This window comes from Acanthaster planci, linkage group LG06 (assembly GCF_054643075.1).
Source record: "Acanthaster planci isolate LZ-2023a linkage group LG06, COTS_SCS, whole genome shotgun sequence".
NCBI classification, from domain to species: Eukaryota; Metazoa; Echinodermata; class Asteroidea; order Valvatida; family Acanthasteridae; genus Acanthaster; species Acanthaster planci.
In genome coordinates this window covers 14,766,544-14,782,240 of record NC_141782.1, presented here as the reverse complement: position 1 = coordinate 14,782,240, position 15,697 = coordinate 14,766,544, and the positions used below count along the sequence as shown (strand labels likewise).

At 41.7% G+C, this 15,697-nt stretch overlaps 1 protein-coding gene across 1 annotated transcript in view; it reads right to left on the bottom strand.

The window, feature by feature from the left end:
- Nucleotides 1–302: 302 nt before the first annotated feature.
- LOC110988256 (uncharacterized) overlaps nucleotides 303–15,697 on the bottom strand; it is a 23,078-nt gene continuing 7,683 nt past the window's right edge. The window contains exons 8-12 of the mRNA XM_087137694.1: nucleotides 10,081–10,134; nucleotides 8,963–9,055; nucleotides 8,303–8,371; nucleotides 4,718–4,816; nucleotides 303–3,621 (exon numbers count right to left, since the gene is read on the bottom strand). Coding sequence (XP_086993820.1) covers nucleotides 3,511–3,621; nucleotides 4,718–4,816; nucleotides 8,303–8,371; nucleotides 8,963–9,055; nucleotides 10,081–10,134 — 426 coding nt within the window. The 3' untranslated portion in view covers nucleotides 303–3,510. The remainder of the gene's footprint in view (nucleotides 3,622–4,717; nucleotides 4,817–8,302; nucleotides 8,372–8,962; nucleotides 9,056–10,080; nucleotides 10,135–15,697) is intronic.

Sequence of the window (15,697 nt, the reverse complement as noted above, 5' to 3'; positions counted from 1 at the left end):
CAATCTGTTTGTGCTGATGTAGTCACTTTTGGTTACATTTATTTTTTTTATGGAATTACATTTAGTTGGTGTTACTGTTTATTCAGGCAAATTGGAAACAAGTATCTTGCCAAGGTGAGTGTGATACTTGGACATAAAAAGTCCCGAGCACCCCAAAAAGGACCATTTCACGGCAAAGATTTGCACAATCCAAAAAAAGATGACCAACTTCAAATACTCGGGGTCCATCTTCCGTAGATAAACTTCAGCTCATTTAGTTTCATGATTTTGTGCCAAAATAACTGACTGGGAGAAACACGATATACAAAATTTCCATTATAAGTTTATTTCAACAGCCAGTATCATTTATCATTGCAACACATGCATTATATTCCATGCCTTTATAGTTACAGTTTGTGCCAAGTCACTTTTTTTAAAATTGAAAATGAATGGCCCATGCAAGCATGTTAATCAGAAATGCCTTGATGGAAAAATGTCTTAAAGTGTCGCCATGCTAACTTTTTGTAAAATGTATCAACTGCATCAACCAATGTAGATTTGCCACCAACTTAAACCTAACTGTCCTTGGTGTTCTAAAAGGTGAAGGACTGAGGACTATAAAGGTTAAACACCTTTGCTCAGACCAAGGAAAAACTGGTACGGGCCTGTATTCAAGAGGTGGCCATTTTGGACTGTGCTCACCGAATCCACTTCACTTACTGAACACTCTGAAATGGAAAGGGACCTGACTGTTCTACTGTAATTACAGGTTGAGCCTCACTTTGGAAAAGTACATCAATTTTCTTTCATGTGACAAGAAAGGTGGCATGACGTATCCATAATTTGGAACAATTCATCAGAAGACAAGGACTGTACCTGGTCAATAGAATGAATAATTCAGTGACACATGATCAACGATCCACTAATCAGATGACAGGGGTTTACGCAGGTATTGTGTAATGATCTATGATTTGCCCTCCTTGCATCACCCTTGTTCACACACGTATTAATAGAACATTTTACAAGGTTCACCTCACTTTCAATCTGAGATGGCCCACTTGCAAATAAGCCCAAATGGGTATATTACGTGTACATGAACTTGAAAATAGAGAGGACGCCCACATGCTAGCAAATTCAACCAGGTCGTATTTTTTTAGGCTCCTGGAATGTGCTTGCTGGCTACACACCATGCTTGTACAAACTAATCCAGTAACCAGTGCCCTTCTCGTGCAAGGCTTAAACATGTGCATAATGACTCTGCTACCAACAGGGTGTTTACAAATGGCCAAAATACATGGTACATGTTACACGCAAGCCTCGAGAATGTGTGGCATGCAACTGAATCCAATGCCACAGCAACACCTGTACAATGTAATCTCGGACTACTCAACGGCATGAGCATAATGCTGAATTGCTTCATTTTCAGCAATTTTGTACGTGTTATATTGCTGAACTACGGAGGAGTTGAAAACTGCGAAGGGCTGGCTATAGCTTGGTATTTGCATGAATTTTGAAATCTGTTAGAAAACCTTATTATCTATATACAGGTAATGCCAAGAACAAGCATGTTTATTCTACATGTCTCATTGCAATTTCAAAATGAAAACAACTTCCTGACTAGCTTGCATTTCAACAAACCAAAATTCAAAGCTACCAAACTGGTAAAATTTTCAGTGCGACATCTGCCATCCTGCTGAGGGCGGGGGGCAATGCAGAGCCCGTCTGGCCGAGTCTGAGCATGAACGGGCAGACCACTTTGGAAATTGCAAACCCCGATGATCAGAAACTGAATGTAAAGTGTGACGAGCCATGCACGCGTGAGCAAACATTTGATGATTTTAGAAATGCTAATAATGACCACTGAGAGTTACATGTACCTGTTTCATTCCCCATGCATCATGCAGCCATGCTCTAGTGCGTAATCACTTTGCCCGGTCATACATGTACATTCATTTAAAAACCAACAGAATAAAAATGAGTGAATGAACTAACAGGGTGTTTTTCTTTCACACCTCTATACAAAGCATACAAAGAAATGTTCTCAATATGTGCATACAGCATATGACAATGTCATACATAGGCCACAAAATAAAATGTGAAACCTTTAATTATTCAACTGCCAACTCGCCAGTCTGGCATCCACCTTCACATCCTCGCTCGCCCCCACTGATATTCTAGGATGCTAAGAGAGGCTGATGCCCTTTACAAAATTTTTGGAGGGAAGCACAGGTGTTGCAAAGTCTTGTGGGTAGCAAACATTCCGCCTGCACCACCATGCCCTGGTCAAATGTTATCCAAGAGGGACTAACATAAATGACGTCATGCGGTCCTTCTTTCTCAGCCCACCCAAGCACCCTGTACCACAGACGTCACATAAGAAAATCTGGAGTTGCAATGCCTTTGTACCTACTGAGGCCAATGGCAGCCATTTTAGTTTAGCCGAATTTAGTTAACAATGGCAAGCAAGTCTCTGTATAATACCTTTGTATTTGACATGGTAATATGGCTGCCAGTGGCTTCAATGAACTCTGTGTGCTGATCAAGGGCATGACGGGTCCAGATTTTTTTAATGAGGTCCTTGCCCTGTACGGGGGCGAGCAACGACACCTCCCCCAATTCTCCACAAATCCACCTCTGTGCAGAACCAAACCTCAAAGCCTTTACACTCAGAGGTCCATGTGAAATAATGACAGCTAGCCTTCAATGACTTACATCCTGCAAAGTCTTCCAAGATCTCCTGGTGGACTTTGAGGAATCAGGAAATTTGAGGAGTAATCCTAAACCCCACATGATGAATACCACAGTAAATGCACAGCTGCATTACAAAATACCCCCAAATGGAGAAATACTTGTGTGACCAATGCCACGTCCTCATTTATTCTAAAGGCAGGCTAGAAACTGGGGGGGGGGGGCTTTTTTGTAACGACACAATGCCCAACAATTGAACACATAATGTAAGGTTTTACAGACTTGTCTAATCACTGACCAGGTAGTGTTTGATTGAACTTTTTGCATTAACACTTGTTAATGCATTTTTCTTCAATGCATAGGTGTGTAAGCTTCAATACATACATAGTACGCTGTCACCTTTGAGATTTTGACGACCATTTAACTCTTAAACCTGTTGAAATCTACAAAATTGGACAAACGGTAGCTTCTTTGACTTAACTGGTACACAGAGATTTTTCCTCATGTTTTTGCACTCTGTTGGTATCAACAAGCTCTTACACTTTTGCCTGCTTTTACTTCATTGAAACCTTTACTGGCGACCAAAATGAAGTTAGGTCATCATCTTCTGTAGGAAAGGACAGTGAGGATTGTCTTGGGGGAAGGAGGTTTCAACTGTGGTTTTTTAAAATTTATGAAGCAACGCTGGCTTAGTTGCGCAGTGTGGAAAGGGTTCTATGGGTTGTAGATAGGACAGTGACAAAATGTAACTAGGAAAAAAGAAAAGTACAAAGTGAGTAAAACACAGAAGCACTGAAAGGACTGCGCCAACTTGCTCGTCACCGCAGCAATGCCGGAGAATGATCAGAAGTTGTGAAGACCCAGTCTGAAGATGTCGTTGAGGACGTAGAAAGTTCCGTTCATAGACTTTAGTAAGAAGCTTTGATGGAAAGCTTTAGGAGGATCCTCGTCTGTCTGTGATGAAAACAAATTGGACCAAATAAACTCAAGTTTCCCTGTTACCGGTACATGCAACACAGTGTAAATACAATCATTACAATCATGCTGTCATAAGTGAAGTAACTATGAATTCCAGCAGAACTAAGGCAACAGGGTTATTCTCTGTACACCCTTAGGAATTCATATCATTATAGATACCACTAGGGATGCTGCTTGAATTACATGAATGGGTGGAGCGACATTCTTTTTTCCATGTGGTGTAGTGATGTACCAAACAACCAATTATCTTACCCAATGCACTTGGCCACACCTGCTACTATACATAAATTGGGTTATGACTAATTGCGGCAAAAGTAAGTCCTTTTTATCAAAACTTTATGTCACTGTTGCTTTGGAGTTTATTGTTTGGATTTGTTGGAAATAATGTAATGAAATGATGATGCGAACTCCCAAAAGTGCATGCAGTAGTGATGAAAGCATTGTTTTACTGACAAATAGGACACTTCTGGAGACTAAAACCTACAAGGACGCTAAGATTAAGATTTCATGAAGTGCATTACAAATCATGTCTTGTGCTTCGCTTGTGAGTCAAACTCGAAGCCGGCTACTCTGGCAAGAATTTGGTCCGGTCCATCTGCCCCTTTGTGCAGACACTTATGCAGTCGCTGGTCTGACTGACATAAATCTGTTAGGACTTCGCTTGACAGAAGCGATACAATGAATGCATCAAAGCTTTGGTGATGGAAGATTATGGGGGGTAGTTTTGAGTATTACAAAAACAGATTGGTAATGGAATTGAAGTTGGGTTCATCCGATGAGAAAAGTAAAATTAGGCCAGTGCAGCGCTTCAGGGATCGGCACCATTGGGAATATTGAACCCTGTGAACGGACTTAGTTTTACATGGACCTTGTGACGCCACTGTGGCAGAAATGAAACTAAAAAATGACGTCATGATAACATTGACAACCACGATATTTTTTTCACGATGTATCAGTTTGGGAAGAAGTGGACATCATACAGGCCTACGTTAATTCATCTCTTTTCAGTTGGCAAATATGTAATTCTTTGTGGCATTTTTATACACAGAACCTTCTCAAACTCAAGACTTACCTTGACTTGACCTAACACAGAAACCAGGATAGACTGGTCTAAAGTAGGCTGGCTATCTATTGACGTAGCTACATGTTTCACTGTCCTAAATGGAAGTGCCTGTGAACAATAAATGACACAAGACGTTTCTGAGTTATACTTACACGTAAATGACCTACACTACAGGTCATGACAGGTGGCAAAAGTTACCCATTAAACAAGGACAGTGCCACAAATTGTGCCTCAACCTCATGGAATGACCCTTATACCTTATTTCTGAGTGCTGTTATCTGGTGAGTTGCAGGTCAAAACACAATTCAGGATTAAAAATGTCTTGCTTGTTGTCCATCTGACTACCTTCTACTCAGTGTTGTTGGTGAGACTAGACCAGTCACAATGGCAGTCATAAGGTCAGTCATGAGACCAGTCACAATGGCAGTCATAAGGTCAGTCATGAGACCAGTCACAATGGCAGTCATAAGGTCAGTCATGAGACCGGTCACAATGGCAGTCATAAGGTCAGTCATGAGACCGGTCACAATGGCAGTCATAAGGTCAGTCATGAGACCAGTCACAATGGCAGTCGTAAGGTCAGTCATGAGACCGGTCACAATGGCAGTCATGAGACCGGTCACAATGGCAGTCATAAGGTCAGTCATGAGACCGGTCACAATGGCAGTCACCAGGTCATTCACAAAGCCAGTCACAAGACCAGTTTTTATAATACAAGAGTAGTTGCAAGTAAAAGGGTGGCCATTGACAAAGGATCACAAAAAAGCTTAGACTGGAATTTGAATTTCCTGACGTGGCGGTGCCCACCCAGTTGGCAGTGGTGCCTCCGAAAAGTGATTGTGTTTCACCACCAAGACGGCAGTGCCCTTTTTTTCTCTTGGCCGTAGTGCCCTACACGTGCATATCGACTGCCCCTGTTCAGCGAGGTACACGGAAAGTGGCATAGAAAACGGCATACACATCATTCCTTGATTGCTCACATTCGACCGGAACACCGTGCTGTGCCACCCAAATGCATGGCATGCATGCATAAGCAAGGCGTGCGTGCAGTGTGACTATGGGGATATTGTACACTCAGCCCGCTGCACACCGGCGGCCCGCTCCATGCACACTGCACGATCGCAAGTGCGCCATAGGCGACACCTGCTGGCCTATCCAATGACTTAACAAAACTGCGCATGTCCAAGCAAAGCATTTTAATGTACCATACAATAATGTTAGTCTAGAACTAAGTGCTCATCAACGTGTACGCGTTGTCGGTATATCGAGAGCTCCACGTTTTTCATGCACACGGGAAACAATTGTATGGTGGTGGCAGTATTTTAACTAACATTGCAATGTATTGTTTGTAGTTAAGTGCCACGCATCGCGCACGATCCGAACTATACATACACGACAACGGTCAATCGCGACTACCCTGATTCTCACGTATGCTGTTGTGCGCAAAATCACTGGCCCGGCCAGTTTTTGTGGTAGGCAAAATGTCGAGGAAAGAACGGCTGCAGTCAAAACAGGCCGAAGCCTGCCAACACTCGGCTGCTGCTTTGGCACAATCACGGACATGTTCAGGTGTAATGCGTATCCTACTTTTTCTTAGGCCGGAATGAATTAATTAGATTGATTTTCACGCAATTTTTTTATTAGGGCCTGTTGCAATGTCAACAAAAAAATCGGGATATCATCAATGCCCATATTAAACTTTGGTACGCTGATGGCATTAATGCCCATAACTTTGGTACGCTGATGGCATTAATGCCCATAACTTTGGTACGCTGATGGCATTAATGCCCATAACTGTGGTACGCTGGTGGCATTGATGCCCATAACTGTGGTACGCTGATGGCATTGATGCCCATAACTTTGGTACGCTGATGGCATTCATGCCCATAACTTTGGTACGCTGATGGCATTCATGCCCATAACTGTGGTACGCTGGTGGCATTGATGCCCATAACTGTGGTACGCTGATGGCATTCATGCCCATAACTTTGGTACGCTGATGGCATTAATGCCCATAACTTTGGTACGCTGATGGCATTAATGCCCATAACTGTGGTACGCTGATGGCATTAATGCCCATAACTGTGGTACGCTGATGGCATTAATGCCCATAACTTTGGTACGCTGATGGCATTAATGCCCATAACTTTGGTACGCTGATGGCATTAATGCCCATAACTTTGGTACGCTGATGGCATTAATGCCCATAACTTTGGTACGCTGATGGCATTAATGCCCATAACTTTGGTACGCTGATGGCATTAACGCCCATAACTGTGGTACGCTGATGGCATTAATGCCCATAACTTTGGTACGCTGATGGCATTAATGCCCATAACTTTGGTACGCTGATGGCATTAATGCCCATAACTTTGGTACGCTGATGGCATTAATGCCCATAACTTTGGTACGCTGATGGCATTAATGCCCATAACTTTAGTACGCTGATGGCATTAATGCCCATAACTTTGGTACGCTGATGGCATTAATGCCCATAACTTTGGTACGCTGATGGCATTAATGCCCATAACTTTGGTACGCTGATGGCATTAATGCCCATAACTTTAGTACGCTGATGGCATTAATGCCCATAACTTTAGTACGCTGATGGCATTAATGCCCATAACTTTGGTACGCTGATGGCATTAATGCCCATAACTGTGGTACGCTGATGGCATTAATGCCCATAACTTTGGTACGCTGATGGCATTAATGCCCATAACTTTAGTACGCTGATGGCATTAATGCCCATAACTTTGGTATGCTGATGGCATTAATGCCCATAACTTTGGTACGCTGATGGCATTAATGCCCATAACTTTAGTACGCTGATGGCATTAATACCCATAACTTTGGTATGCTGATGGCATTAATGCCCATTACTTTGGAACGCTGATGGCATTAATGCCCATAACTTGGGTATACTGATGGCATTAATGCCCATAACTTGGGTATACTGATGGCATTAATGCCCATAACTTGGGTATACTGATGGCATTAATGCCCATAACTTTGGAACGCTGATGGCATTAATGCCCATATCTTTGGTACGCTGATGGCGTTAATGCCCATAACGTTTTGCATTAGCGCCCTTTATTTTAGCCAGTCCACCAATGCCAAATGGCAGTGCCCTAAAACAAAATGAAATTCGCGGCCTGGTAGTTGACTTGTTGACCTAGTTAGAACTCACGGTATAACTCTCTTCAGACGCACAGCCCAAGATCAAGATACCGGTATCTCATGTCAACGATTTTGGGTTTCATTATGTCAGCTACATGTACACATGGCTTGGAAGGAATCATTCAAATAGGTTGTCTATAAGGATGTACAGTGCACTTTGTTGATACAGAAATGGGTATCAAGTTCCAAGCAAACCCCCCTCCCAATTAAATACAATAGTGCTCACTAGCTGTTGGACGGTAATGAGCCCAGGTACTGTTTTAGTTGTTCTTTCTCAAAAGACAAAGTGCATGTTGCCACATCGTTCATCGATACTGGCACACACAAGACAAATCTAGTGCGCATCCAAAGCTGTGTATCTTACGGAACTTTGGCAGATTGTGTATTGGGTCACGACGTGTCTGGTCCACATACCGTTAGTTTCTGTATGATGTCATTCACTCCAACCTTTACGTCTCCTTCAAACGACATGATAGATACATCCTGTACAAATGGAAAATGGAAATTAAGCCGTGTCAAAGGTCAAGTGGAATACAGGCAATTCATAATACAGCACGCCACCAAGAGGTTGCCACAGAGAGGTCGTTTTACAAGTTTATGAAAACATGACCCGTTTGCCGTGATTTTCATTTGAATGTTTATTGCAGATTTTCAGGAGAAGAAACTGTTACAAAGAACTCAAGACAGGGATATACATGTACCAATCTGGTTCGTAAGTGTGACGTCAGTTGAGTTTAACCAACGTCCACTATACATGCACTGCACATAAGAGTTACATGCACTGATGGCCTTTTACACGGACGACATAATTTCAGTGATCACCTAATGGAAGCCTGCAAATCATGGCAAGTCCGCGTTTATGATTAAGTCACAAACCGGATAGCAATCAGGGACTACTGTGATAAAGGATATATCACCCTCGGAGATGCATTGCACTCTCAGTCGTGAAAAAAATCATCTCCCAAATTGCAGCAGTCAAAGTTTGATGCAAAGGGGAGCTTTGAATGAGAGTTGGTGCTATATACCTGAAGTTTTACTATCTGTCAGTGGGGAAAATTTTCTGCAGGTACTTACAGTGAATAGGGGTGCAAGAAGTTTGCGGTCCATGTCAAATGTATTGTAGTACTGCGTGCAGAAGGCTTGACCAATATTCTGGGCCTGTGGTAACTACATTCAATGAAACCATGAAGAAAAATGTAGACTGAATGCTTGAATATGGGCTGTGATGTAACATTAGCAAACAGAATGCACAACTTTATCTTGGCATATGTGAATATCTGTGTTTGGGCCCAACAGACATGTTCAAGCCAAAACTTCTCCTGTTTTCAATACAGTCATTTGCAAAAGTTTAAGACCACTTGGAATTTGATTGGTATTTCTGTCACTGGGCTGCATTACACTGTCTCACTGAATGATTACTTATCATGTTTTACAGTGGTGCATAACATCAATGTAGTGCTATATACCCATTTGAATAAATCTTTTTGCAAAGGCAGGTCTTGTATGACATTTTGTCTGCAAGGCAGCATGGGTAAAAAAAAAAGCCAGTCCAAGCAACCAGAAATAAAGGAGGGAACACTGAATATTAGACTGTTAACATGTCGAATCATGTACACGTAGTCAAAAATGTTCAACCAAGGTACTGCATGTAAGGTTACACATTGAAAATAAACACAAGTTGCCATGATTGATTGGTTTAAGTTTGGTTTTCATTCAGGTTAATGCATTTTTATGGGTGGTCCTTAACTTTTGCAAATGACTGTAGCTCTATATACATGTACATGTACATGAAGAGTTGTGAACTTTCAGACTTTGTTGACATGCTGAGGTTCAAAACTTCAAATTATGAACAAGACGATCCTGCGCTTATTATTCGTTTAGGATTACATGATCAATCTTCAGGAATCATGTAGACTGAAACATCAACAATGTTTTCTTTTGGAAGAACAAACGTACATGTACATGTAGACCTACAGTGCAGGGTGGGTGAGGTTAGTCGTTTTGGTGCAAATTATCAAATAACACATTCATGGATTCAACGATTATTTGTCAGCAAAGGAGAAAGGGGAAACCCATGTCATTGAACTTTGCAGCAGAGCAAAAACATCGATTTTTACACTCACAGATTTACAACTGTAGATACATGTAGTAAGGTAGGTATGGTGTGTTGAAGTTGTATGTACTGTACTTACATCAATCTGATCCATAGCCATTGTTACTGCCGGCAACAGCAGTTGTCTTCCGACCTTGAAGATGAAAACGGACAAATAAAGAGCATTTTACCGGATTTCTGGTTTGCGTGGGTTTCGAACACCTCAATTTGTGATAACATTCTTTATGTACACTTCAGTATGTGTACATGTACTGTGTGTACATTTGTACTGTCATGACTGTGTACGACACAGGTGCCGTAATGGCAATGTGTACCATTTCAAATAATCATCATGACCACAGATCCGATGCTATCCAGAATCAAACTGACTGGTTCACTCAACCGTTCTTACTATTTTAATCAAACACTTTTTCATTGTCTCATGGACGCAAGTAGACTCACAAACATCAAATGTTGGAATCTAAATGACTTTTTGAGCTTTGGACGTGATTGAGTGATAGTAAACAACAGCCCGATCACATCCAAATGTCAAAAAAAAAGAGGAGCAGAATCCTACATGTAGTTACTGGGATCATGGACGAAAGACACAGGAGTTAGAACTCTGGCACGTCAAAGTGCTAAATGATCATTGCCACTTGGTCAGACAAACGCTAAAAAACATTCCCAAAATGCCTGATTACTGCCTGCAGCTTAGACGGACAAGTGGGGTCAGTAATATCCTAGCAATATTTACAGTGCATTCTTTGCAATTAACTACAACTTGTCGCAGTGACCAGGAAATAGAAAAATATCTATCATTAGATTTAGTTTTGCTGTTGTAAATATTCAACTTTTAACAAGATTTTGACGGACTTTTCCATTATCCATGCAATGTTTGTAATTTCATTTTGTCACTCCAAAGCATCAGTTTTCAAAGTCTTTGTACAAATTTGGCTAAGACTGGCCAACAACATACTGACCCCCACAGGACAGTTAAGCAACTGCACTTTATATTTCATTGTCAGATCATATCAAACACCAATGACGGCATGAATATTCAACTTCCTCTACTGCGGTACACAATGTTTTAAGGATGCAGATAACCAGCAAAAAATTGCGGCGATGATCATGGGGAACAAAGGGGGGTTACGGTTGTGAAACAGGTGGTGCGTAGCAAGCATTCACTGAACTCCGGCAATGGACATACAGGGCATGCCAGAAAGGGGTAACTGGCCAGATGTTATAGCCCGAGCAGTTCGAACTCCTACATGTATGTTCTTCCTCCACACTGGGATCAGTCATAACCCACTGAACACAACTTAAGATATGGTCATAACTATGCATACTTACACACTGCAGGCCAGTTCTAATTGTGCTAATAAATAAGTCCTCACACCATGGACATTTGATTCAAGTAACACTGGTGGATTACTTGACAAACTTACTGTAATTACCCTGTAAACAAGGTATATTCCTTCAAAATTCTCAACATTTTTTTTTCCCATTCTAATTCTAACGGCAGGACATATCATTTTCTCTTTGAAATGTACCTACACAAATGTACATTATTTCATCATTATAGGTCCTGCATAAATTCTGTTCAATTTTTGATAGGTAGTCTCAATTTTTTCCACGGAATTTTGCAATTTTATCTTTTTATTGACTTAAATGTGACCTTAAATTTTGAGACATATTTTCACGTCCTTTCTGAAATTCACCACTCTGGAAGATGTCTTTTAATGGGAACAAAGTCCAAAATCTCACTTTGAATTGCATCTTGTGACTGATGATTGATCTTCGACTCCCTACTCTTATGGTTAGTTGTCCTAACTAGCCTATTTGGTAAGAGCTCCTAGGCTATACATGTACATGTTGCCTATGGAGCCATAGCATGATAAACTGTCTCTAAAAAGCAACAGCATAACATGTCCTAAATTCAAACTTATCAAAAAAATACTGCATTCGGTTATGAAATACATACGTATACTTAGAGGTAAGACTAAAAGGTCCATATACAGACACGACAGACATTACTTACATGACTTATTTTCCTTTACTTTTAGGCCTAGTTTGTTAGATATCATAAGGTGATATTGATAACACCCTGAAAAGTCACATCATGGAGGATGACAAAAAGTCAGATTAAGAGGAAAGATATTGAAGCATTTACATTAAAAACACTTCATTTTTCACATCAGTCTCATGAGTCGTAGGGCAGGGTTGTGCACAGGCATGACAGGGTATCCAGTAATGTCTGTGTATGGAAACTCTTCCTACACATGCTACATGTACTTAAAATTTTTCAGACCAATCTCAGACTATGCTCCGACGATGCTTCGACATAGGCCTATCATCAGGCGGGATCAGGTCAACTCGGACCCATGCCAACTCGGACCCAGGACCAACTCGGACCCACGCCAACTCGGACCCAATACTAACTCGGACCCACGACCATCTCGGACCCACCTCAAGTCAATTCGGACCCACTGGGGATAACACCATGAGACACTATAAAAGGTCAATGTTCGTGACATTGATGTATATCTGCAGTATGTGTTGTACGCATGCAGCATATCTTATGTACATCAGAAGGGCCTATCAGTGGCTTTTTATTGCCACTAAAATTTTGGGGGCTGTTTGGTGAAAGTTCATTCGATTTCTTCTGGTGATCTGGAGTGCCAAAAACACTTCGAAGAAAGGGCGTCAATGATTTGGTACTGTCAATCACACTCCAAAAGCTGCTCCCATTGGTTGTCCCAAGCTCCCACTCCCCGTTCATAGGGTTTAAAGAATGGAAGGTGACAAAATCAGTCTTTGTGGTCAATCACGTCGGTATCTCGGAAGCTACATGTAATAACTGATTAAAATTCCAGATTACAAGCGGCAAATAAGACATCAAAGGAAATGTGCCTCCATAAAAATACGACGCTCGCCGGTTACTTTTCACTTGTTCCAAGACATCACTGATATCAAATCTAGTCCTGTACGGTTTTCAACCACCATGCCTGTTCAAACTTGAAAACTGAGAAATTCTGGGAAGCCTGTGCCACTGTTTCCCTGCATTATGTGTAGAGAAGACGTTACATGCAGTGCAAAAGTGTCATTTACCAAATGCTTAAATGTAAAAGTGGACAAAATCAAAATTTTCAACAAGTTAATCACGCTCCTGGGGTTGGGTCCGAGTTGACTTAGGGTGGGTCCGAGTTGGTCGTAGGTCCGAGTTGGTTGTGGGTCCGAGTTGGTCGTGGGTCCAGGTTAGTATTGGGTCTGAGTTGGCATGGGTCCGAGTTGGCATAGGTCCGAGTTGGCATGGGTCCGAGTTGACTCGAAACCCATCAGGCTTGTGCACACCTGCATAACTTTCATGTTACTTTGACATGTATGAGGTGTTATGTCCGTCATCTAGACCAAGAAATGCATGATGATGATCATGATGATCGGACTACTCTGCCTAGGCCTACATGTATTTTCTAACTACTCAGTACTCTGTCACAGTTGAAACTAATGTTTTGGCCAAGCATAGTTGGGACCACTTCCAATGAAAAGATGGCTGGAGTGGAGGCGTGACATAGGCCTAACCCCCTCTCTGGCCCTCCGTACTAAGACAATCATCTCTGTGCGTAATGACATGCAAATGCACGCTGCACCGTTGGTTTTGCCATGTTTGCTCATCACCATCATGATCACGGCCGGACATGGATTCACCCAAATCCCCAGAACCCACCCTAAAAACTATCCATAATTGAACAGAGTACTTTGTATTTTTACAATTTATTGACTGCAATAAAAATTGTGCACAAAAAGTGTGAGAAACACAGCTCACAAGATGTCGAATTCCTTGAAAGTTCCGCAGGGTTTGGCGGTTAGCCGAAGAGCCAGTAAATTCCGTCTGACCTCTGACCAATTGTTTGATCACAAGAAGTCTCAATACAAAACTACGCATCAAAGCCATGAGATCAAAAGGTACCAGTCTGTCCGATGGAAAATGCAATTTACTCAAGTTTTTACTGGTTAAGACGGTTTAACTCTAGATAAAAATAAGTGGTATTATTTTCCCCAACTAAAAGTTAAAGTCTTTTTAATGCCTGAGTTTCAATTTCACTGAATATTTGTATTTCATTCAATAAATATGTTCTCGTCTTCTGCAATGGAGAGCTGTGAGTACCACTCCAGTACTGACACGCGGTCGGGTGCGGAAACAATATGTTTTCAAAATCATTTCAACTCGCCCTAGGCTGAAGTTTTGACCGAATATCCCAATATATGAAACATTTCAATTTGCGTCAGACTTTTACACATTAAAAATTTCTCCTTTTTGAGCGATTTCCAAAAACATGTAACAGTTTCGTGAAATCCTTCTGGAGACCTATACACCTTTAGAAATTCCTTGTGGAGACCTATCCAAGTGACCCATGGCATGCTCATGGGCGTCCACACGGCACCGTATTCCGAAACTGGCTGACGAATGCATCACACACGCAGAACAAAGCCGTGTCCCCAGAATCAGTGCAATATTGTGGCGGCTATTAACAAGACTTAATAATTAATGTTTGAGGTTTTTAATTCCCCCCTCGCTAGAATCATGCTCGAATTGATGCGTTTTGCTGCCGGCTATGCTTTTGCGATCGGGAGCTCTAGCTTTGATGATACGCCCTTGATGACAGCAACGACGCCACTAGTTGGGAGGGGTGCAAGACTGAAGATTGTACATCTTCGATCAACTGGTGTCTTTAGAGCTTAAATAAACTCATAAAGTCTCCCGCAAGTTGAAATTAGCGCAACTAATTTGGTGTTGGACTACGCTTCTTACGATGATTGAAAAAACTTAACGCCAAATTTTCATGCAGCTCGATTGCAGTCCAATCGGTGTACCAGATCTAATCCTTTTACTGGCCCTCATGAACGTCCCACGTGTAATTTAGGGGTCCAGGTAGTTCCTAACTTCTACAAACTTCTATATGTAAAGTTGACTTCAAGGTTTTGGAAGGGTCCTTGATAACCAGATTAAAACAGATTAATTAATTAAAAAAAACAACACAATGACTCCAAATGACTAACACCACCAAACAACGAGTGAAATCAGATGTAAACGCTGAACACATTGCAACTCAACTCAAGCGAATCTCGCCGCAAACATTTTGTGATGTCAAAACGAAAGCCCCGCAGTACCATCGAGTATATATATTTTTTTTCAAGTTCGTTTTTACGAGGTATATTTCTTTCCAAAGTTTGTTTCTACGATATAAATATATTTTCAAATCATCCACATCCACAAAAGAGCCCAGACTCCTCCAGCTACATCCAAGATGTCCGCCGTATCCTTTCGCCGAAACAGTCCCAGCCTGCGAAGCTTATGTAGCTGACGTTTACTAATGATAATGTTTTCAGTTGATACTAGGAAACGGATTTCATCCTAACTTAGACTTAGATTAAATTAAAGACGAAGAAGTTCTGGCAGCATATCTCTTGCAGCTTGGAACACTTGACCCGACGCATGCACGACTTTTAAAGGGGAGGGGGCAGACTATAATTGTGAGACCCTCAGCCATCAGCCATTACATTGTAATTGCCGATCTATTCCTGCATAAAACACACACCAGTTGAGAAAGTGGGGACCACTGCCCCCCCTCCCGGCTTCCGACGCTGGGGGGGGGGCAGTTGCCCCTTGGGACATGTTGCCCGTTAATAAAATCATGTTACTTCATGGAATTTAAAGC